Source organism: Plectrocnemia conspersa, unplaced genomic scaffold, assembly GCF_051122295.1.
Source record: "Plectrocnemia conspersa isolate PC_06_02 unplaced genomic scaffold, ASM5112229v1 ptg000008l, whole genome shotgun sequence".
In the NCBI taxonomy this organism is placed as follows: Eukaryota; Metazoa; Arthropoda; class Insecta; order Trichoptera; family Polycentropodidae; genus Plectrocnemia; species Plectrocnemia conspersa.
The window spans coordinates 23,805,797-23,831,182 of record NW_028277172.1 but is presented as its reverse complement, the minus strand read 5'-3'; the positions used below and the strand labels follow the sequence as shown (position 1 = coordinate 23,831,182).

Below are 25,386 nucleotides of genomic sequence, written 5' to 3'. Positions count from 1 at the left end.
GTATCGCATCAAGCGATTAAAATAGTATATGAAAACTTCCGCGGGTGGTTTGTTATTTAAACACAGTGATACTTAGTTTTTTATTGAACAACTTGTGATAATTAATAAATTTAGTAGAACAAGGTTAGTCGAAACAGACAGCAAAATGAATCAATATAGATCATCTCAAACCCAAGATTGTATTCAAAGGAGATGCGTATTGAAAAGGAATCGCTTACTACGACTCACACCAATAGACAAATAGAGACCAATACTATGGGCACTGTGTTTCACCATAGCAATGCCAGACCATTTTTGTGGAGATTTATAAAAAAAAAATATGTTCCTTGGTTGATATGTTTTATTGAATCCAACTACTTTGCACCTTTAGACTATGATTTTCTAATAGCTTTATAGTATTTTATTGATAACAATTTTTTTTTTTTGTGAAAACACAATCTAATTACTAGAGTAATAAAATATGATTATCAATCTTAATAGTATGAACATTAATTTAAAATTCTAGGATAACCATATATTAAATGCACAGTATTTTCAGAGGCATAAGAATCTTTATTATTATATAGTCGATAAACAAAGCTATATTTGTAAACATCGTTTTGGGATTTTAATTTGCGAACAACAAGGTTATGGCTATCGAAAAGTATTAACTGTGATGAGAATATCTGTTCGTGATCAACAACAGTTTCATTCAGTTCGAGTATTTCCCGACACGACTTGACATAAAAACATACTCGACATTTCCTTTTAACAGCTGATCGTTATCGTATATCTTATGTACATGTTTTCATAATATATATGTATTCATACACACTTATACTTGTCATAATAGTAGTACATATTCAATAGTATCAAATTAAATTTTATTATTCTCTGATTGTAGTAGTTTAAAATTATATTAAAGTTATTATAAGTAATCACAAAATAGCATTTGAATCAAATTGTTATGGAAGTAGATAATATTTTTGATGTTTAAAGTAAGGATATATTGCTTTAGTTCACAACTTAAATCATATTATAGTATGAATATTATACTATGAAACACTAGATGAACATTTTCGATCTTAACATAAATTTAATTTAAGCGAAGCAATTCCTCTTGCAATTTCCACCTTAATTTTACCGTTGCATAATTTACGCTTTTAAATATGATTTTATTGAACATTGGATTTTTTTAAATAAAGTGTAATGTAATTACGCTGATTATATATTTTGTGAAATATTATAGAACAATTATGTAGCAAAAATTGTTTGCGAAAAACTATAGATCATATTTATTTATTTAATTTAAATTAAGACCATCGTAACATAACATGCTACCCCTTTTTTTTATTCTTTATATGGTCTAAAAATTTCTAATTATTATTTATTCAATAAAGAAGTATATCCAATATTTTTTTTTTTTAAATCTGAAAATATACAATATATGATATTTTAGCAACATCAATATTTTTTAACATTAAAAAATATGAACACATTCGTATTATCTTACAATGTGTCAGCTAAATGTTTCTGACACAAAGGAAAATGCGATTAATGACCCGGTATATAGAACGTGAGTGCATTTTCTCAGTAAATAACTGAAATGTAAGTGCCAGCACTTTATTTTAATGTCTTATACGCCATAAAGAAAGCGTCAATATTATAATAAAAATTTGATATTTATTATTTTCATATATTAATGTATGTAAGTTTTATGCACAATGCATCCGAAGCATTCAAATGGAAAAATCTCTTAGACATTTTCCGATATTTATGCATTGGATCCCAATGTCGGTTTTGATAAGATTCCAAATCCCCTACGGGAAATATTTACAGTGTTATACGATTCAAAGAAAACGTGGAATTTATTTGGAAGCATTTTATGTGTATATTTTAAAATACGATGATGTATTTTAAAAGGAAAATGATTCATACATTTTTATTTGATTAATGAATCGTAAACGTGCAAATTAGTCATGATGACAAGAGTGAAAATGTTATTTGATATTTTCCAAAAAGTGCTTTTTAATGTTGCAAATTACTGCCAACACATAAATTTTATTTAAAAATATAAATAACAAGGTTGGCTCGTTAAGAAACAGCCCGTAGGGAATATATGTAGGTATATTCGACGTTAAGTTATATTTAGAACTACTTGAATTGAATGAATTATAAGCAAACAGCTCAGATTATTTTTAACATATGTATAAATATAGTTTCACACAGTTTTCGCAAGAAATATTTAATGTTCTTAACAACAACAAAAAAAATTTGCATTTCTATGACAAAAAGTTTGTCCAGAAAATTCTTTTCGGCAAATATTGCATTTTTTTAAAGGAGTGTTTAACATTTGTTGAAAGTCTTTACTATTGACATACGTAAATAGGCGTTGCTATGTTCTCAAACTAAAAATAATTATGAGACACAAAATTTTGAGTCTTATAACATACATACTTTACAATTATAAAAAGCGAAAAAGAAGCGCCTAAGATCCTACTTTAGAAACTAGCCTCTGAGTATTTTTAAATATTTTGTATGCACACTTTAACAAATATTTAAAAATAAATTGGCTTTTAACTTAGCCATTTGACGCAAGAACAAATATCGAAAAACTATATAAAAAATATTTGTCAGTTGTGAAGGAAATGAAAGAGCTAGGTATTAAGAATTCTAATGGCATTTCCATGTAGTTAATCTGTACCTGATTGTTACATTTTTACACAGGTTCTAAGTTTGTCTATAATAAATAAAATTAAAGCTTTTTTAATAAATTCATACTAATAAATAGCAATTTAACTACATTTTGGTCCTGAAATACTATATTAAAAATATTGTCTATATTGCCAGCATGGTAAAAGTTATTTTAGTTGGAAAACTTTTTTTTTGCTATTACGCTTAAATTGATTTATGTACTGCAATATTAAAGCAAACTATGAAAAAACTAAAATAAATTTCAGATAGTTCTATATTGTGTTTATGTTGTTATATAAAATAAAAAAAAATATAAAATTCCATACATAAGTATATGAATATAATAATTTCTGTGCGTTAGAAAAGTTGGTAACTATTAAATATTATGGTTTGGTTATATTGTAATATATTCATCAAACAAAAATATAGTTTATTAAAACTAAATTATAAAATAAACTAAGATTGCAATTAGTGCTTTTTATTTCTCGTCAAATATACATATTATTAAAGTATGTATTTCTGTAAATCGAATTTTTTTTTATGTGTATCATTAACAACAATTTATGTTATTTTATGTACCTGTGAACTATTTAATAGTGAATAATTTAAATATAAACAAACAAGTACACAACTAATGATGTATTATTCTATTTCAAATTTACTTACAAAGACTAATCGTATAATATCTATCATTTAAAAAATTGCCTTTATTTTATATAGGCGATAAATTTCTAGAGACCTAGTATATAATCATACCTTAGTTATCAATTCTTACATTCCTAATTTATTTTGACAGAAAACCGAAGGGAAATGTTTTTTGATCGTTATTCCTAGAGTCGGTCATAAAACTTATATTGGCAAAAAATGTCCCTATTCGTACAACCTACTCCAAGTGCAACTGTAAATTTATAAAATTTAAATGAATAGTAGGATGTGTGAAAAATTTTTAATTTTTGTATAATTTAATAATATTTTTTAAGAAAATTTTAAAATTTCTACCAAAATAAAAAAATCATAATTTCGGATTTTGCATTGACGCGTAGTTTTCAATTTTAATTGCATATTAAGAATATATTATATGATTACATAAGTAGCGCAAATTTCGAGATATTTTCCTCACAAACTGCTACATAATTAATTCTCTAAGCAACACAAAATTAGATATTTTACTAATAAAATTCTATTTTTATATAGAAAATCATATTTATCTTGCCATTTATTTAAAAAATAAAATAAATCACAATAAATAGTTAAGATCTATATATAACAATAATATTTCGAAACTTTAGTATTTATTGAAATCTTTTTTTGTTGCTAGAGAAATTTTAAATCTATTTCAACAGATTTCTGTATTCTTAAAATTCAATAATAGAGTAAAATATTTATTTACAAAGATAAGTTTACAGCTTTATACTTGTTTTGCAATGTTCTGGAATTCATATCTGTACCAACTGAGCTCTTTAGTATTATTTAATTGAAAATAACATTTAACAGACCGACGAGATAAATATACTTTAATTTAAAAACAATCGTTAAGAACCGATGACGCAAATAAGCGTCATTAAAATATTGTACATGAAAACAACACAATATTTTTATCACCGTCGATGATGTTGACAACATGGCTGCCCTGGGTGCCCAGCGTGGGTGGAAAATGGAAGCGTGCTTAAAAACAATATTAAGCAACGAAAAAGTATCGCTATGTCCCGTTCATGTAACGGTATTCGCTTCGTGCGGAATGACGACAAAAAAAGTAGTGCAGATGACTCTAGACCCTTATCACTGAAGGATTTAAAATTCATAGCTAAGGGTGAGAGGCCCAAGCCCAGCTGCTTTGAATAAATGCGTTAGAGCGGAAATTGGGGGGGCAGTCGCACTGAATGTGGAGGCTTTGCTGGGTAATAACCTCACACTATCACCAACCTTTGTTTGCGTTAGGTTGTAGTATTTTTTTAATATTTTTCTACCATTAACTAAAAAAAATAATTTATACTAAGCCGCGCATGATATTTTTCTCGTAATGCCTCGTGACTTGTGAGTGGTAAATTTCATTGATTAAAACAATAATAAATATTTTTATGCTATAATTAGTAGGCATATAGAGCACCCACTAATATATTTAATAATATAACATAAATATATTTCTAATCATTGCAAGCGTACGCTTCTTAAAAAGCAATTTGGTTTTTACCATCTCGGTATACTGTTACTGAGCTAATTTATTTATTTTTATTATTGTATCCTGACAGGCATAAGCCCAATGCGTTACAACGGGAAAATTTGAACCAACTGATTTACATTTATTTTAAATTATAAATTATAATATTATTATATATTAAAAACAACATTAGTCCTGCTTTAGATCTTGTGCTACAACATGAAATATAATTTTCTCTTTGAAATAAACATAATTTATTTTAACTCTTTGCTCTTTTTATTACATAATTATTAAACCGTAACGTCTATTATATTGCTGCGAAAGATTCAAAATAAATACAAATAATAATATTATTTATCAAACTCACAAACCATTGTGGGTTTTTTCTCATTATTTTTGCCTTTATATTGTATTTTCTTTATACACAGTTAAACACAAATAAATAACTTTTACGTTGTACACATAACACGCGTCAGTCAATAAATAACCAATTGTTTGACATATATGTACATATCGTAACGGGCCACAAAGAATTTTATATTACGTGTATTGTTTTATTTTTTACGCGCAACCTAAATGCCCTTCGTTTTTATTATTCAGGTATTTCCTCCCCCTTTTCCCCCAAATTATGTCGGAAATTCTGGACACGTTCGATTACGCCACGATTTTTCGCACCAAGTTAATTTAGTAAATTTTAATAAATGTAGGCCGTAATCTCTTAACGACCCTACCCTACGGACGAAGCATAAAAAATAATTAAACAAAAAACGTGTTATATAATATTAAATATAAATTTATGTTGTACACGTTAAGGAAATAATCGCGCGTTAATTAAATTGCCCCATTAATAAAGGGTCTGACGTTGTTAGCTGATTTTTGATTTGTTAATAGATTTTTAAAAATAAACAGTGGACTTTACCAATAATGCTGAATTACAATTTTAAACTTTTTCTTACCATAAAGATAAAATAAAATAATATACTTATAAAACTGCCTGCCAGAACTCAATCAAGACTTCGTAAGTAATCATTTTTTATAGTAATTAATTTACCATTGTAACATGACAGGTATGAGCCCAATGCGTTACAGTAAGATAAACCCATTAAAAAATGTCTGTTACGTATTAAAAAAGGTCTGTTACAGACTTATGTATGTTTGAAACAAGTTATATAAATAAGTTTATACTATTATTTTATTTAAAATAAAATGACCCTAATTTTTTGAAAACGCTTATCGGCGTTATCGGCTCTTAACGAGAGTTAAGGCAAATTTATATCATAGATATTTAAAATGATATATATTTTTTAAACCAACTAACACTTTAATTTCAAAAGAAGGCAAATGAAATTAAAATTTGCAAGACTAGTTTTTATTGTATTATTAGACTAATATTGATTTAAAATAAAATACAGCAATTTGTTAAAGAGAGTTTTTAAATTTAACCTCTTAAACGCCAGCGACTCATTGATATTTTTCAAACAAATTATTTCTTAAAACAAGTTAACGAAATATATGCAATTTTTTTTAATTATTAAATATTATTGTACTAGCCTTATTTATCTGTAAACCAAGTATTTCATATTTAGTTTTAGAAAAAAATACTGACGCGTAAAGAAAAATAACAGGTGACTCACTAAAAAGTTGCTGGCGTTTAAAGGGTTAACAGTAAAACAGATTTAAATAAAAAAAATTGTTTATATTTTAATTATTTTATGTAATAAATTTTAATCCTACTAGGTAAGATTGCATATGCTCTTAAAAAATAGCAGTTCAATAAATAACATATTAAGTTATGCATAGAAAATTTTTTTAGGGATGTAGTAAATTTGAGTTAATTATCTGGAAGGTTTACGCTACATGGGAATTCATATATTATAATATTCCTAATGTGAAATATTAAAATTGCCCTACTTAACCAGTCAATTAGTGTTTCTTCTCGAGAATCTCTCAAAAATTTGCAAAACTATATTTTCTTATTTTTTCAGAATTTTTTAAGTATCTCGATAAACACAATTGCCTTGAAAGAGACAGCTAAATGACATGTGCAAATGTCACATGACTATTGTCCACCGATTAATTGGATTCTTGTGACAGACAAACACATTTATTTTCTTAAAATTAATAAAATCTAGTAAAATAAATAAAATCACTAAATCCGATCTTCCATACACAGTAAATCACTATGTTCCATATGGGATTTGAACTCGGGTCTTTCAGGTGTAAGACATACCTTTGGTACACCGTAATGGTTTTATGATACAAAATTCATAAGTAATTAGTTTTAAATAAAGTGTTGTTCCCTATATTTTAAATATAATTTTTTAAGGTAAAAATGTGATAAAAGCTATTATCAATAAAAACATTATTATTTTGTTTAGTGCTTTGACGAATTTTTAGTTCCTATACATTTTTCTTATACAAATTTTATTGAAGAGAAACACAAAGACAGCGCAATATATTGATGCTGTGTCATATATTAGAAATCGGGAAAGAAATTAAATACATAACATCACTCTTTTTTGTGTAAAATTTTTTTTTTAATAAACATTGATTAATTTTTTTTTTTTTTATTAAAAAAAAATATTATTTTTTTGTTTAAATACATATTTTTGATTAAGCTCAAAAGCTTTGTATAGTTATTTAGATCATATTGATATTTGCATTTCTTCAACGTTGTATACAAATAACATGCCAGAATTGAATAGTGAATTATTTTCATCGAATTAAAAACGTGATTCATGTACACGTGACATCTAACACATCACGTATTATTTGCGATTTAATTTAAATTCAATGAAACATTGAAATTTGATATTACATTCACATATGTCTCGACTACAATACGTTTACCTAACGTTATTATTCCATCAAATTGAAAATTATCGACATGTTTGAAACACATCACGCGAAATCTGACCTGGCGAATATAATGTAACTCAATTGTGAAAATTTTCTCTTTAACCGTACTTCACCGCAAAGCAATGTAATTTACAATGTTGGTGAAAATAAATTTTCATAGAATGGTGCTCTTAGAATTTTATTATAAAAGTGGAAGAGCGGAAACCCTCAGAATGCGTCGGAAAATCTTGTTTAACGTCCCTCGGCCGCTAGTTAATGAAGCTCGAAAGGGGAGCAATCGAATTAATTTCGCGAGAGAGAGATAGAGAGATATTACACGGGAGAAAATGTCGAGAGAGCCTCGAATAAAGAAAATGCACAAGAATTGATAGCGTGATTAAGAAGCTTCAAAGATAACGTTTGGCTAAAGAGGATAACAATCTTTTGGTGAAATGAAAACCTTGAATTGAGGAGGAAAAGATTAAATCGGTTTCAAGATAAAATATAACCACATATTTAATAAGCATACCGGCAATAATTTGAATTAAACATTTTATATTTATTTAAAATTTAATAAAATGTATTATAACAAAACAGCTGACTGTTGAGTTGAGAAGTTGTGGGATACAATCGAAACTGGCGCTCCTATAGCTACGAATTATTGTGATTTAACGCAGTTATATTTCAGCAACGTTTTTAGTGCCACATTGAGGTTTTATTTATATTTTTTAACTACTGCATTTCAATGTTAAAACCAGAAAAAAATACTTTGAATATCATGCTTTTAGCCCTTAAGTTGCCGAAAAATTCAAGTGCGATATTTAACATATTTTAAAATTAAAAAAAAATGTTTTTTATTTCATAAGTATGTGCTCAATATTTCACTAAAAATGTATCCAAATCTTTTGACAATAATAACATCAGATCCAACAACTCAATTTTCTCCAAAATAGGAGAAGCTTATGTATCGGATTAGGGTAACCCAAAGGGTTAAAGAAAAGTGTAATGTGAAATATTATGTTACAAAATGCATAAAGTGTTTATTGTACAGTTACACTATATTTGTACTAAAAGTGCTTAATATACGTTGCCATTGACAAACTAAGCTCTTGACGGAATATGCATTACCCATAAGAAAGCAAAGATTAAAAAAAATATATATTAAAAAATGATGCTGTAATTAAAGTCAGTGTACAAATTTCTTAGCTAATAAATAATTATTGCTTATAAGAACTGTATAAATGTGTGTATAGAAAATTCAAATAAATAAGGACATTGAGAGGAACATCAATAGGCAATTTAATAACAGAAAAAATGGTAATAATAGTTTTTTTGTCAATCGATAAGTCTACAGACGTTACTAATACTGCTTAGTTGCTGTGGCATTGTTAAGTTTTTAGTATATAAGTATATACGAAAATAGATTATATGTATAATTTCTGTAAAACAACTACAGATAAGAATACTTTAACAAATTACAGTTCAAAACGAAATAATAGAAAAAGAAATAATTGAATATATTAAAAAAAAAACTAAAAAATACAAGGTATTTAAAGCCTTTGGTTACTTATTGTATCATTCACCAACAGGTACTTAGCTATACATATAATAATGTATCATTTTTTCTTAAACCAATTGTGATAGTAGTGAGCTTTATTTGATCTCGTAGATTTAATAATCAATAGTTTTGATATTTTTTTAATCAAAAATTAAAGCTTAATGAACTGTTATTTTGCTAGTTTGATGATTTATCAGTGGTAAAAATTAATTGCGATATCTTGAGCTCATAGAAGTGATTGAAATTTTTTGAATGGTAAAATTAGCAAATAGCATAGTATTTTTCGATTGCTTTTTTGGGTTTTAAAGCTAAAGGATGTAGCTTTTTAGCTAAATAGATAATAAAAATCTAAAAATATTAACAACCACCTGCATATTAAATTTAAAGGTCAATCTATCAATCAAAAATATATGTAAATAAACACTATTTTTTCTCCAAAGTAAGGCATTAACAACAGAGGAGAGATCGGAAAGAGAGCTCAAAACTAAATTGATTCCGTTAATGATTTCACGGATCACCTATTAACACATTTCTCTCGAGACGTTTATCACTCGTAAGCACCCAAAAAAAAATACTTGTGTTTCGACAGAATGCATGATAGACAATGCGTTATACCCTGTGAAAAAAGAACTACTGTTTTTTACCCATTTATTAACGATCGCCGAAAGTGGCCACCTATCAGTTTTACTTTTAGACCGTAAACATATTTTGTTGGTGTGTACAAAAAGTGATGCAATTGACCCACCAACATCTTCATCTGCAACACACTAGAGTTGTCTCGAATCAGCAATATAAAAAATGTGAAACTTGGTTGCAGACGGAAAAATACTTAATTTCATGGACTCCCAGCACGAGGAACATCAACAAAAATCATCACAAGATCACAACCGACAATATTATGCCGACACTCCAGCGAAAGTGCTTCGAGTTTCACAATTTTCACTCCATGAACTGATAGCGGCAACTATATTTCCATATATATGTGATAAATAATATATGCTTACAGGTCTCTATGACAGGCCTCAACACCCAAAAATAAAATAAACAGTTTTGAAAAAAAGTAGCTAGGATTGTCAATTTTTGTATCATCATTTGTAGAAATGTATTTGAAGCATAGTATTAGTAAACATTTCTTTGTTGTAGTTATATCTACATAAAATGCTTTAATATAAATGGCTTTGGCACTCAGAACCTAAAATATTTATGCCGACCTCTGGAAGGCGAACATATAGCATTTCTTTCTATCACGTAAACAATTAACATGTGATATTCATTTATACAGCTATAAATTTGTACGGTCAACAAATACGATTTTCCTCCGCATCAGTTAACAGTTTATGGATGACTCATGTTTACGATTCACTGGCGCATATTTACCTTTGGTGAAAATCAGCATAAAATAGCTATAAAATATTTTCTTTTATATAGCTATACTAAGAATAACTGGATTAGCTATATTAGCAATTTTCACTAATGGCAAAAAAATAATTCATCAGTTTAACATCATCAGCAACAACAATAAAAAGTATCGATATTTTAAGCACAAGAAAAGTAGATCTGACTAAAATTGTTTCGGTAACTACAAAAGATGCTCACATTGTAACTGACGATAAAAATAGGTTTGCCAATAATTTATTTACAGAGCATATTATACATTCATTTTTAGGACTTTATAGGATCATAATATATGCATGAATAGGTTTTGTACGCAAAACCCAGTTTCGGCTGACTGGAATATACAATAAATATGTAATAAAAATAGTTAATTTATATATGTATATATATACGTGTTTTCACATAGTGTGTGTACAAAAAATTGGCAAAAAAGTAGCAAAATAATAAAATTGCTAGTATATTTAATTTATAAATGCAATTTATACATTTTAGATACAGCTCTATTTAAAATAAAATTTTCTGGAAAAATGATCTATTATTTAAAAATATGATTTGATATGGCAGAAGGGCTAAGATTAGCAAATTTGACGTGAAATTAAAACAATAAGCTGGTTAATTACAAAACAGAATTATCATATTTCGATCTGAAATTGATTGATTACGACCTCGAAGGTGTTTCAGATTTTTTCGCAAAGTTTTGCGAGAGTATTCTGGCATACGCGTCAGCACAAAGGGTGTGAATTTCATCCGCTTATTAAGGCTCCCGCATACAATACTGGACATTGTTGTCTAACAACAATAGTTCCCCGCATGATTGATGCCTTTCGCCGCCATTGTTTTTCATCGACAATAAAGAAACCCACGCTTAAGAGCTCCACCTTTATTTTCATACATAAAAACTGAATCTCGAGTTCCAGTTGAGCTGCGAACAAATGCTAAACTGAATGAGATGCAATTAATTAAAGAACTTTCTTCGTCTGTTCTGCTTTTATTCCCTTATTTAGTAGAAATAGAGAAAAATGTAAATTTTACTGTATATTGCTTGTAATAAATGGTAATTACACAATATGATCAATACTCAACATGCATAAGCTAGTAACGCTTTAAATACGACCTTATGTATCAAGTTACTTTTAGACGATTACCCGATTAACGTTGGCATTGAAATTACGTATACAGTCTGGCTTAATTCAGACAATACTGATTAAGCTTGCCAAGCAAAACTTTTATTAATAATAAATAAAAAAACAGGAATTAAATTCAAAAATAGTTTGTAGAGTAAACCAATTTAAAATAAAATGCATGTTGAAGATTATATGCAATATTTAAATATTTTAGAACCATTTTAAATTAAGAGAGAGTATTTGTTTATTTGGCAATTCAAGTGCCATAAAGAACGAGAATTACTGTCGGATCGTAAAAGTGAAACGCGTTCCTCATAACAAAGAAAAGCACCTTTAAAGATTATTCGTAGACGTCGCTTATGTGTTAAAGAACCTTTACTTGCTCTTAAAAGCGATTCCAAGATCTCTGGAGAAAGTTTCTCTATCCAGAACGTTCTCACTAATATATTAAAATGGGGAATGAGATCTGGAAAATTACATTAAATGGAATTTTCTGACTCTAAAGGTCAAACTGTTTTAATTATTCTGTAGAGCAATGTTTCTTTTCTCTAAATTATATTTAAATAATTCAGATGCATTTTAATAATAAAAAAATATGTTAATAAATGCATTTATTTTTATTGCAATAGATAAACTGTCTATCAGCACATATGTTATCAAATTGTACTGATAATTTGTATCGCAAAACATGGTCGATGTTTAATCTAATAGCAGCTGGAACATACAATCGTGTTTTGCATAAATACGATGTTGCAAAAAGAAATAGCGCTTGTGTAGCTTTGCTTGACAAAGTCTCTATATAAACTATAAATTTAATTCAACCAAAATTTAAGTATCGCATGATTTTTACATAAGGTTTTCGTTTTTGAAAGGTGTTAATCCAAATACTAATTGATTCTGTGCATAATTAGAACATAATTAAAATCAAGATTAATAAAATAATGTGAAAAGTGCATTATCCAACCTTGCAAATGTTTAGTAAAAAGATTTTTATACACTTTAATAACTTTTTTTGGGTACAGAAGTCATTTTAAATAAGAAATAATTATTTCTTTGTATTTGAGAATTCTATAGCTCTATTTTTTTATAAATGCTTTCAATTTGCTTTTTCGAAATTAGCAGAATGATTTGTAGTCATTGCAGTTATTTATTTAAATAAGTAAATGTTCTAGAAAAATTCACAAAATAAACCAGATTAAAAATAAATTTATTGTTCCTGAAAAAATTGCACCTTTCTTGTGAAAAAATCTGTTTAAATTACTATTACACGAAAATCCAACGCACTTAAAAATACTATAAAAGTAATGTTTATTTAGCTTTCATATCTTAACTAATTACGTAACTTATTTTTGATGTAATTTATAAATATTCTTGCTTTCATTTTTTGCCTCAAAAGCAGTGCGTTTAGATAACTACAGATGCTTTATTTTTCTACATTGACTATAATCTCAATGTTAGTATTTTAAATCATACATAACAAAAATTTAATTAGACATGGATTTTTCCAAAAATTGAGTTGCAAAATTAAAATCATATTTTATATTATGGTTTATTTTTTAGTGAATTATCAAACATATGCAATCAATATAATATTGAATCTTATTTTTTAACAAGTCAAGAATTATCTATTCATTTAACCCTTTATGTGCTAGGTGCGGGTAAATTCGAATCACCGTGTATGGCTCTTAAATGGAAAATTAAGATTTAGCTCAATATAAAATATTAGATTTTTTATTGAGCATCGATTTTATTAGTAAATTATGCAGTTAAAAATCAAGGTTAATTATAGATGCAGCATAGAATGAATATAAACATATAAAAAGATTGCAATTAAATTTAAATTTACTTTTATTGTATTAATAACTGAATACGTGACTTTATAAAAATTCATTTAACACTTTAAGGGTTAAAAATAATAAAAATAAATGCATGAAAACCGCTACTATTGAGAAAAATATTCAACATAGAAGATTCAGAACGAATACATTTCTAACAATTTTATGTCATTGGAATGCAAAAGAAAACTGATTGATATCAAGAAGAACATAGAGCCTAATTTTTCCCCACTTTTCTCGAGAAAATCGAGATTGATTAAGAAAAATATTTGTAATATATAAAACGTGATTTTATTAATACAGTATATTATTTTATATTTATTAATATTAATATTAAGCAGAGAACTGGATGATCGTTAAATAAAAGAAACATTACGATTTTTTAAAAGGAACGAGAATAATCCAAGGATCAGAACGGATCGATCTACTTTGATTGATCAGAGTGTCGAGTTACAAAGGAATTTCAGGCTTACGTATTTAAACCTGAATTGTAAATAAATTGTTATTAACTGCTACTGCTACATTTTTTATTTTTCGAACCATTTAGAGATAAAAAACTTCCTTCGATTATAAAAAAAACAAAAATTAAGTACGCTGACAGGCAAATCTTAAGCTCCTGATTTATGATTTATGTGGAGCGTTTTTTTTATCTAATTAATATAATGCTGATTAGAATAGTTAGGAAAATTTTTATTTTTATATCATTTAAATACTTCTGATCTCTATTAAGAGCTTCCAATTTAACATCTGTCACAAATCTACCATTTTATGCAGCGGTATAAAAATGCAGTGTTTGGTGAATGTTTAAGAATATTTGTATTATAAAAAAAATGTTTGAGAAATAATTTTAATTATTGAAAGAGAATTATTAATTAAAATAAAATTTATTAAATATTTTTAAATTCGCCGAAACCATGAAATCTTACACCTGGTAAAAATGGGCGTACGTGGAGAAGCATTATGATGCCTACTACAAAGATATCGCGTCATTCATAAGCGAGTAAAGGACACGAGAGAAGAACATCTATAGAGGGAAAATTACTTTTCCTCTTTCCGGGGTAACCAATTTACCGCTCGCAATTCATACTTGTCTAAAATTGAATTATTTTGTGATGAACAAGAAAAAAATACAGCGCAACAAAAAAGCTCTTACAAAAGGCCTCTCTTCCCTCTTCTTCTTCCCCTTATCACATCTAGTAAAAGCAATTATTTTTTAAATATAATAATTACAAAGGCGTCCGATCGAGGAGCTTTCAAAGCTTCGTGCAAATTTGTAGCACAATGCAAAAAGGTGAGCTTCGCCGTTGATAAAATTGTAAGTAACCTTCCATTTGGGAGCATTAGGTTAATGCACGGTTTATGTATGTAAATGGGAAGCAAATTGACATTTCACCGTGGCACAATACTGTCATCGAAAGCGTGGCCCTTTAACCCTGCCTACTCCGCCTACCCCATTGCCAGCTACCCTAATAATGGCCGAAGCGCCCTTAATTGCCGTTAGCCACCTGAAAGTGAAACGCAAATTAATTATTCGATTTTGAATCGAAAAATATATAGCTAGATATTATGGAATGAATTAATTTTACGGCAAAAATAAACACAGCCTTGACCAAGATAGTATTTTAATAAATGTTTAAAATCTAAATCATTAAAACAGAATTTATATAACTTATAAGTCAAAGTAAAATATTAATATATTTAAAATTGATTTTAAACTCCCATTACATACAAAATGTCTCAAAGTAGATAATAAACAATTAGCATCGAACGAGTAAAGCAATTTAAGATACAAACAATAATCAATAAGATTTATTTTAAATAAAACTAAGTGAAGGTCCAATAAAAGTATAATATACTAGTACTTTAAGCACATTTACTTTAAAAAGAAGAGAGCCTTAAATAAAAACAGATTAGAATACCACATAGACCCAAGCGTTTTTTTAAAATTTATTTTATGTCTGAGAGAATTATATAATTATAATTCCAATTAATTAACCTTTATTAAATTTCCTAGATTTTCCTTATCTTACCAATAAAAATCGTGGTAATAATTAAATCAATAAGGCCAAGTTTCATTGTGCATAATAGCTGTAATAATAGTTTAAAATTAATAAAATAAATTTAAGTTTTTCTGTTATCCTACAACTAACTTAGTCATTGTTTATTGTATTTACACAGCTGTAACTCTACAACCGAATATTAAAAAAAAAATGCACTCTCCAAAATACTTTACTAATATTCTTAGGTGCATAACCAAAGATCAAATATAACCATTACTTGAAAAACTAATATTAAAAATTATTATCATTAAATTGACATTTTAATATATTTTCAAAATTAATCTCAATTTAAAAACAAAGGTGAAAACCAATTTTTAAATTGTATTCCTCGGACTCAGATGCCAATTTAGATGCTGACATGTCTATTCATTACTTTTTTTTAAAGCTTTTTAAATCTTTTAAATTTCCGAGTCCCGCTTAATCCTTTTACTCATCGTTTATGATTTAATTGTTCTTTCGCTTGCAGACATTTTACTATTCAGCTTTGAAAAAGTCTTTCAGCTGTTTCTAATAGATATATCCGGTGTTTTTGTGTATTTGTCACTCTTTACTACAGCTTCTGGTTCAGACTTGTATGTGTTATATTTACTGATCCGTTTTATTGTAGTTTATTCGGCGTAACGATAAAACATATTTATATACTAAAATTGCTTTGAATCAATCCTCATGAATTTAATAAAATAATTTTGCATTATGACCATTACTTAATTTTCATTTTTTATGCGTTCATGAAATTTTTAATAATGTCAAATAAAAACACGAATAAGAATCGCTTTCTAGAGATAAAGCAATCAGGCTGTGAATATTTTTAATCAATAGTTTAATATTTTCAGTAAAAGTTTCTGATAAATATTATTGGGCTCTTTCTACTAATGTACGGATGTTTATTAAAATCTAGTTCAGCCAAGCAATCGCCCTAAATCATTAAGAGAAGCAGTCTTTAACACGATCTTTAGTACGACTTAAAGACTATGACCATGCAGTTTTACTGCGAGAACATACGTTTCTATTTTTATTGCACTGCCATTTTAAAACAATATATCGATCGAGATATGATTTGTTAAATAAAATATCTAAAATGCAGTGCGATTTTATGCGCAGAGCCGAATTCTATATTTAATTATTATTTTTATGACGGATAAGGTTATATTTACAAGATCTGAGACTAAAAAAGTCTATCCCAAAAGAAACAATTTTAATCTTAAACAGATGTGCGAATTTACGGCACTATGTAAGTATGAATTTTAATTTTAATTTATCCGATTTAATTTTAATTTCAATACAAGGTAAGTCCGAATATTTAGATTAAAAGATTTACAGCTAGAAACTATAATAAATATTTTATGTTATATTTGCCAATCTAATGAAAACGACATTTCCTTATACATTTTAATAATTAAATCATGCGTATGATTTTTTCACATTCGATTCGATTATAAAAATGTAATGATTTCCTGATTTTTTGATTATTATTTATTATTATAACCTAACATATTTAACGGAACAGAAAACATGATTGATAAGCTTAATAAAATATAGTCCAAAAAATGCTGTAACTACACTTAAATATTCATTGTAAAATATATCATTTAAAATTAAAATGAGATATAATTTTTCACAATTATGATAAAAAAATAAACTTCTAAACTAAAATATAATTTTTTGTAATTTTGAAACAGTCAAGGAAATTATAAATAAACACGTATTTTTAACACGTTCTAATTAGAACTCGCAAACTCAAAATTCAATTGGAGAAGAAGCGAATATTACATATGGACCTGTTGTTACTGAAGAATAAAATCAAAATCAAACACCTAAAGAAGGAATGATTACGAAAGATCATGATGCAATCAATGATTTTGATACAGATTCTGTTGACGACTCTAATAAGAAATACGATACTGGGCCGCGAGTAATCTCAAATAAGTTACAAAAAAATATAGTACAAACGATCAGCTTTCGAGAATTACTAAATATTTATAAAGATATTAATCGTAGAGAATTTTAATTATATACTAAAATGAAAAATAAATAATTAAAAATGCATTTTCCACGAGAATGGTAAACATGTAAAATGTTTTGCAATCAAAATAATATAAATTTAAGCAATTTAGCTAAAGATAAATTTTCACCCAGAAATAAACATTGAAAAAAGTTGTACGATATTTTTCCATTTCACTAAAATAGTGCTAAACATAAAAAACAATATTTGGATTGGAAATTCCGTTTGCCATCATTAAAAGGACAAGGCTACAATAAATATTTACAAATGCAAATTCATGTAAAATGATCAAATAAAAAGCAATTTTACAACGTATTTTAGACGTAGTATTATTGTTATCATCTAGAGCTCTAGCATTTCAAGGGAACAGCGCACCAATTGGAAATCTTCTTTAGAGATATAGAATTAATTGGTAAATTAGATGAACTAATACATTTCGCTAAAATTCAAAAATATTTAGTTGAAGATACAAATATGATAGGACAAGCACATTAATAATCATGGCATTCACAAAATTAATTAATTAGTTTGTGACCTGAAAAAGTACACAGAAAAGAAGCGATTTATTACAGAATAATAGTAGATAAAACCACAAATATTTCAGACAATGATTAAAATATATCACAAAATCAAGCTTCAACTAAGATGTGAATTAATATTTACTTTACAAAAAAAATATTCCTCTTCAAGATTGCCGTTTACAAGACTATGATAATGGCCCAAATATATTATGGCGAAATAATCTGACATTTAAGAGAATAACAAAGTGCCCTATTTTCTCCTGCGGTGCACATTCTTTATATCGAGTAGGAGTCAATGCCGCAAAAATAAACCAAGATGTGATAACATTTTTTGGACATATTTATATTTAGTTTAAACATGTGGGGACCTGCACAACATATTTAATATCTATTAATCATATATATCTTTAAAATAAACCAGAACGCTAAGACACGCATTACATTTATTTGTAATATTTTTAAAAAGCGACTTCTGAGCCACATATATAATAAATATAAAATATGAATATTAATCTCTCACAAAATAATTAGAATCAATGAATCAAAGAAATGCTTGGATACTCACAATTTCGTTCGTAGGCTTTGATACACATCTTACAAAGAGCATAAAGAGTTTGCATTTTTTCTATGAATAAAAAATGGCAAGGTTTAATAAAACTTGAATAAGAATAAATATATAAAATGACATTTTAATTTGACAGATTATATAGCTAAAATGAGAGATAACTGATTATATAAGACACTAATACGCTAGATGGATAGAGTTGTGTAAGACGCTGCTCTTTTAGGACTAAGCCGGTGGGAGAATGGACCTTACCATCGGAGAAGATAACGAAATCTCTACGCCAAGAAGGGAGCTTAAGTGTCACATCGGAATTAAGCTGAAAATGTTTTATTAATAGGTTATCTCAATCCCATTAAGGTAATTATGCTAAATTGGCAAACGACCCTTTCGTGACATCTTGATATAAACCAAATATTATCGTAAAAGTCAAAGTTTGTACATGTGTCTCTAAGAAAAACCGACACTTGACAAATCGTTCAGTCGACGTGGGATTCAATATATACTATATAATGTATAAGTGCTATATATAAAATATCGGCAAACTTTACGCTTTCTCGGTTCACGATAATTGGATATAAATCGTTAAGGGCATATTTTTGGGATTCGCTAACGATCGTTATACGAAATTTGCGCTCGGCTATCGGAAATCCGTCAAGTTAGGTGGGGATTAACTGGATCGGGTTTTGCGGCTGGCAAACACGTCTTTGAAGCTTTTTAACGCAATTACTGTGCCACGGACGTGTACTGCTTCTTGATGAATTGCCATCGATCTGAGAATTAGTTAAAATAAACGATAGGCAATTCATTATTATTTTGGACAGCATGAGCCGATAGGGCTTGAGTGATTTACAAGATGGTATAAAAACGTACAAATTATCAGTTACAAATATTTTACGTTAAAGTCGACAAAATTGTGTGATTTATGTGTTATACATAAATAATAACATGAGCTGTTTTGGGTAATACTAATAAGCTTCAACGCACAGATTTAGTAACCGATTTGGGTGTTTGAATATTTCAAGCTAATAACATATTCCATTAGCATGTATAAAATATAGTTTGGTTTCTAATTTTATACCAAGCATTTATAATTTATTTTATTTTAATGTTATTAGCTGTGCGATAAAAATAGATTAAGCTCATGACTTTTTGATTAATACTAATGGCTCATACTGAAACATTTAATTGAATATTATAATTTCAAATAGGACAATATAATCCTATTACGGTAAGTTTTAACCATAGTTTTGATATAATTAAGTCTCGTCTACGGGTAGATGGTGTAATAATGGTAGGGCAATAGCGCGAGTCTAAATATGATCTAATTATGTCAATATGGGAAAATTCCAACCAACGCTGCATGAAAATCCCTCAAAGACTATACGAGCTTTGTCATAATTAAATATAAGACACGAAATATCACAGTATGATACGTTTTATACTATATGTATAATATACACAATCAAGAATGTCTTAATTAAATTTGACATCACAGTACAATTAAAAAAATGTTATTAATAAGTGTTTATAATTCACGTTTAAAATATGTTTAACCTCTTATTGCAAAATGTATGATTTTCCACGACCCAGATTTGTATAATCATCTTATTATTTAGATGCACAAAAACAATATTGTTCACAAATAAACACTACGGTGTAAACGTACATATTATCATCCACGTAATTTACTATTGTTCTCACTTGCCAAGCGCTATTGTTCGCTCTGACAAATAGTAATAAATACAGAACTTAAGTTCTTTTACCAACGCTCGCAAATAATATTACTTTAACCTCATTGCTGGGCAGTTCTGCGACTTTGACCTAAAAACACGAATGACTGAGAGTCGATTGACTCAATTGATAACTATATATCTAATGGTATTACTGTGACAGATATTTATATTTGAAAACTTTTCACACTTTTCACTATGCTGTAAAAGATTTAAATTGAAAAGATCAGCGGATCTGACTTGAAACTATATATTTATGAGATCTACAATTATTTTATATTTTAAATAAATGATTAAATATAATTGTGCTAACTAGCCCAAAAATCTTTTGATTTAATTTCTCTGTTTCAAGCTTAACTCTTTGATGAGTATCGCCGTACATTTACGGTGGTCAATTGAGGTATCCCAGATAATTAAATATTTACATATATAAGTGAAGAAATAATAAATATAAAACATTAAAATTATATAATATTTTTTTTTAATTTGAAATTAAAAAAAAATGTAAATGATTTCTATAGAAAATTATAGCAAAAAATTAAGAAATATTACACACTATATTTTATACAAAACAGTGAAAGCTTTTGTAATGATATAAAAAAATCCACTAAAGCCAAATAATATATAATAAATATGTAAAATAAATTATCGAAGTTTAATAATAATTACAAAAATTAGTAAAATAAATCAAATCAATAAACTTTGAATTTTTCTATATTTAACCCTTAAATGCATGGTGCTGCGAATCTGCAACAGTTTATTCAAGCGCTTAGAACTCAGTCTACGTTCAATAAAGGAACTCTATTGAATAGTGATACATATGTGTAACAAACGCCGAGCCATTGTGTTTTCAAATTATTCCGTGATAATGCCATTAAAAAAAATCTTAGGGTGCAGATATGTCACATTTTTGGAAATTTTAACATTTGTTTTCAATGGTGCTAGTGGATATAAAATGAAATAAAATTAATTTATATACTCTAAAAAGGTTAGTCTACCATTATTTATTTATTTTTGATTTCTATTTTTTTGTAATAGTTGCATATAATAAATAAAACACGCAGTTGTAAACACTGAGCCCATATTGAACAAGAGAAGCAGATGCAAAATGCCGTAATGTAATGGAATTTCACAAACAATGTATGAAAAATGTTGTGGTCTTTAATTTTTTTTATTAAAAAATAAAAAAAATTGCTTTAAGTAAATATTTTTTGTATGTTTTTAATTTTAATATATATGGTCGCGTTCTGCATTTTTTTTATTTATATAGTCCACAAATAAGCCTGAATATTTTTTAAATTATTTTAGTACAAAAATATTTTTATTTTTGAATTTGGAAAAATCATGCATTTAAGGGTTAACTATACGTGCAATATAAAATAATATATGAATAACAACAGAAATAATTATGGAGCAATACGTAAAATTAACTCACTCCCAGGTAATTGAACTCACTACTCAAAGGGCTAACAATATTGTTACGTGGGCTATGTGAGGCCGTTACATCAGAGCCTTGAGAAATGATAGCATAAAAACTTTTGCTCTATAGAATTTAATGATATATTGAAGGTTTAATCGAATTAGGACTAGCAATGAACCACTACGTCATTTAAGATAAGAAAAATAGAAGACAAACAATATTTATAGAGTGACAGAAACTAATATTTTTTTTGATAATGATAAGCTTTGCAGTAAATGCATGATCACGATCAATAATAAAATAAAATAAGTTATTAAAAATATACTTACTTCTTTCCACCTTGGTCATGCTGAGATCATCGCCCTTTCTCCAGTACCGTAGTAAGTTTCTAGGGTGAATGAAAGCCAGCAGACTGCCGCTGGCTGTTCCAGGCATCATTCTACCAGTTACGCCCCTAGACTCTTGGTCCAGTTCAGAACTTCGACAGGACGAGGAGTCCTCACCTAAGGACAAGGATCTCCTCGCGCCCCTAAGGGAGACACATCCACACCCTCCGCACCCCATCAGCCCCCCGCTGCTTTTCTCGGGACGCCCTGATAGCACTTTGCGAGGCATGGCAACACTACGCTACGAGGCACAACGTCAGAGGGCGAAGCGTTTTATCACTCACTGTTGAAGAAGAAAAGAACGGTTAAAAACATACATATGTCATAATTATAAAACAACTTTATTTAGATTGCTTGAAATTTTTTTTTTAATTTTTTATCGATGATAAATGTTGTTAATACAATTTATTAAAAACACTAAATTAAAGTGTAAGAAATATTTTATTTTACAACAAAAATTGTAAAATAAAATATATTCGTTAAAAATATATTTTATCATATTTTTTTTTGTAATGATAGATTTCATAAAAATATATTGCTGTAGCTTTTTAAATTCTTCAGAATCAACTTGAGTATTCTACTCTATTTTCTGTATCTAATTTGATAACTTTTCTAAAAATTCAGCTTTGTGATAATGCTTAAAATCTGCAACTGCCCTTAAGTAATCATAAAAAAATAGTGTTAGTAAGTATATTATCTATTTTTATGTCTACTTGTGACCAGTTTATTATCACTTATTATTTTGCGCGGGTCAAGGATAAAGATCATAATCAATGTGAAAGGATTGAAGCGATGTCCCAAATATAAAAAATCAAATTCAGAATACAATATCCGTCTCGATTTACCTAAGGTCAATTTCACCCAAAACGACCGTATAAATGTATATATTTTAATTAAAAAACGTTTGCAAAAGCGGAACGACGCAAAAGCTTATCCAGTATGGAATCTAGGGCAATGACTGTTGTTTAACATGCCGACAGCCGTTTTGCGCGCTGAAAACTGTTTTCCAGAACTCAATTTTCTACTCGTTAAGTTTCCAATCAAACTTTTCATTTCGATGCAACAAACGAGTATATGTAAACAAAATTCGTATTCGAAGAGTAATTGGAATCCAGCGGTAGCACGCAACGTGGTCAATTATCTATGGTATTCTACTCGTACACATAATACGTAAAATTATGATGTATTTCATCATACGGAGAATCGTACTAGACTTGCTGTTATATTTCAAGCGGATTACAAAACCAACATGTTGAATTAATGAGCAATAAAGCTTACAATATATTGGGGTATGTTGTCCGCAATTCGCATGAACGAAACAGCTCGAAGGGATAGTGCGCCCTGTATATATCTACATACATATATCGCCTAACTTTATACTAAGATTTACTCTCAACTATCCTCATCAATTAAAGAGCTCAAAGACACAAATGTATCTTGTATAAACGAGATAATCTACTTTAAAGTTCGTCAAATGTTTGAAATTGTAAACCAACATCACCGCCAATTATTGAGTAATGACAGTATAGAAAATGCGTTTCGTTTTGATTCAATGTTTGTATAATTATAGAAAATTTTAGCACATTAATCAAATATAAAGTTTCAGTAACTACAATTTAAGACTTTTTATTATTTTATCATATTTTATGAATGAGTTATGGTAGCAAAGTTTATTTTTTTATTATAAACTAACAATAAATGAAACTTAGTTTAGTCAGCCTCATATATTCTCAACGAATGTTAATGTAAGTTCTTTGATATATAAACATACATATATTTTATTAGTAAAAATAAATGCTTATCAATTTACCTACATACATATGTATCGAAAATTCATAAGATACAATCCCTTTATTTTAAGTTCATATGTAAGTGGCTCAAGCAAGTAGTAATCATTTATCTGTTCTATTTCTAGTTTTTCAATACTTCATCAGATTTAGTTTAAAAATTGTATAAGGGAGAAGACAGAGCAAAATGTGACAGTATTGTAAAATAATATAAATATGAATGAATATTACGATAATTGAAACATGTATAAAATTTGCCAATAATATAAGATAAAATTTAATATCACATGCTGATGCAAAATTATTTGGTTTGATTACAGATTAAGATTTATTTATTACTGTCATATTTTATTTACAGAATCTGCGAATAAAATATGACAGCTGATTAAAAACTATTTATAATTATTAGTGTTTTTCTAACTATTAATAATAATATATATTTATTTTGTTCAGCTATTTTAACTTTTACATAAATGACTTATTAACATGTAAAGTGTTTGTTTGCGCAATATATTTCAGTTTTCAAAACATTGAGAGAAATCAAATGAGCGTCGAGCTTTCAAACACGAAAGCTTTCACAGCGCGAAGGATTCGCTCATCGATTATTGCGAAAGTTTCAAAAGGCGATCACTCGACGGAGCTTTTGAACTTTTCTCAAAGCCCTGCGATTGACGTCAACCGCTCGTCTAATTTCTATCCTATCTAACTGATGAGCAGCTTTTCATCTTCTTTACTAACCCGCTCATAGTAAAATATTACAATGTAACTGAACCTAATAAATAAATTAAATACTATTTTTAAACACGCATAAGTGCATTTTTGATATTCTATAAAATAAATTAACAGACATTTTTTAAGATCACTCTGCCTAAATTATTCACAAATATGACTCTCTTACAATAAATAAAAATGTTTTTAAAGTGCCAAGAGTTTATATTGAAACTTGTATTTCAGATGCCATTTGATTATCAGTTTAAAGATGCCACTTAATTACATTTAAGAAGCGTATTTTATAACTTTTAAGTATGCATACATATAAAAATATTCTTACTATATATGATTCTAAAAATAATAAATAAAAGCTATCCTGATCGTTAAAATTAAGTTAAGGAATAATACACAATTTAGTGTTACTAAATCACACATATGTTTGATCATATATATTATTATATAACTATGTACCTTTATTGTATAGGTAATGAATTATTGTACTTATTATTCACACCGGCTTCCATATATCATCTACATTTCCATACATTATTATTTATATATTATTCATATGTGTACATGTAATAGATAAAATCAATGTTTGTATTATTCTGAGAAAAAGTGAC

At 27.8% G+C, this 25,386-nt stretch overlaps 1 protein-coding gene across 2 annotated transcripts in view; it reads right to left on the bottom strand.

The window, feature by feature from the left end:
- The window catches only part of rdgC (retinal degeneration C), a 139,237-nt gene that overhangs the window by 72,086 nt on the left and 41,765 nt on the right, over window positions 1-25,386 (bottom strand). For both annotated transcript variants that reach the window (XM_088189637.1, XM_088189638.1), the window contains exon 2: window positions 22,209-22,548. In XM_088189637.1, coding sequence (XP_088045763.1) covers window positions 22,209-22,494 — 286 coding nt within the window. In that variant the 5' untranslated portion in view covers window positions 22,495-22,548. The remainder of the gene's footprint in view (window positions 1-22,208; window positions 22,549-25,386) is intronic.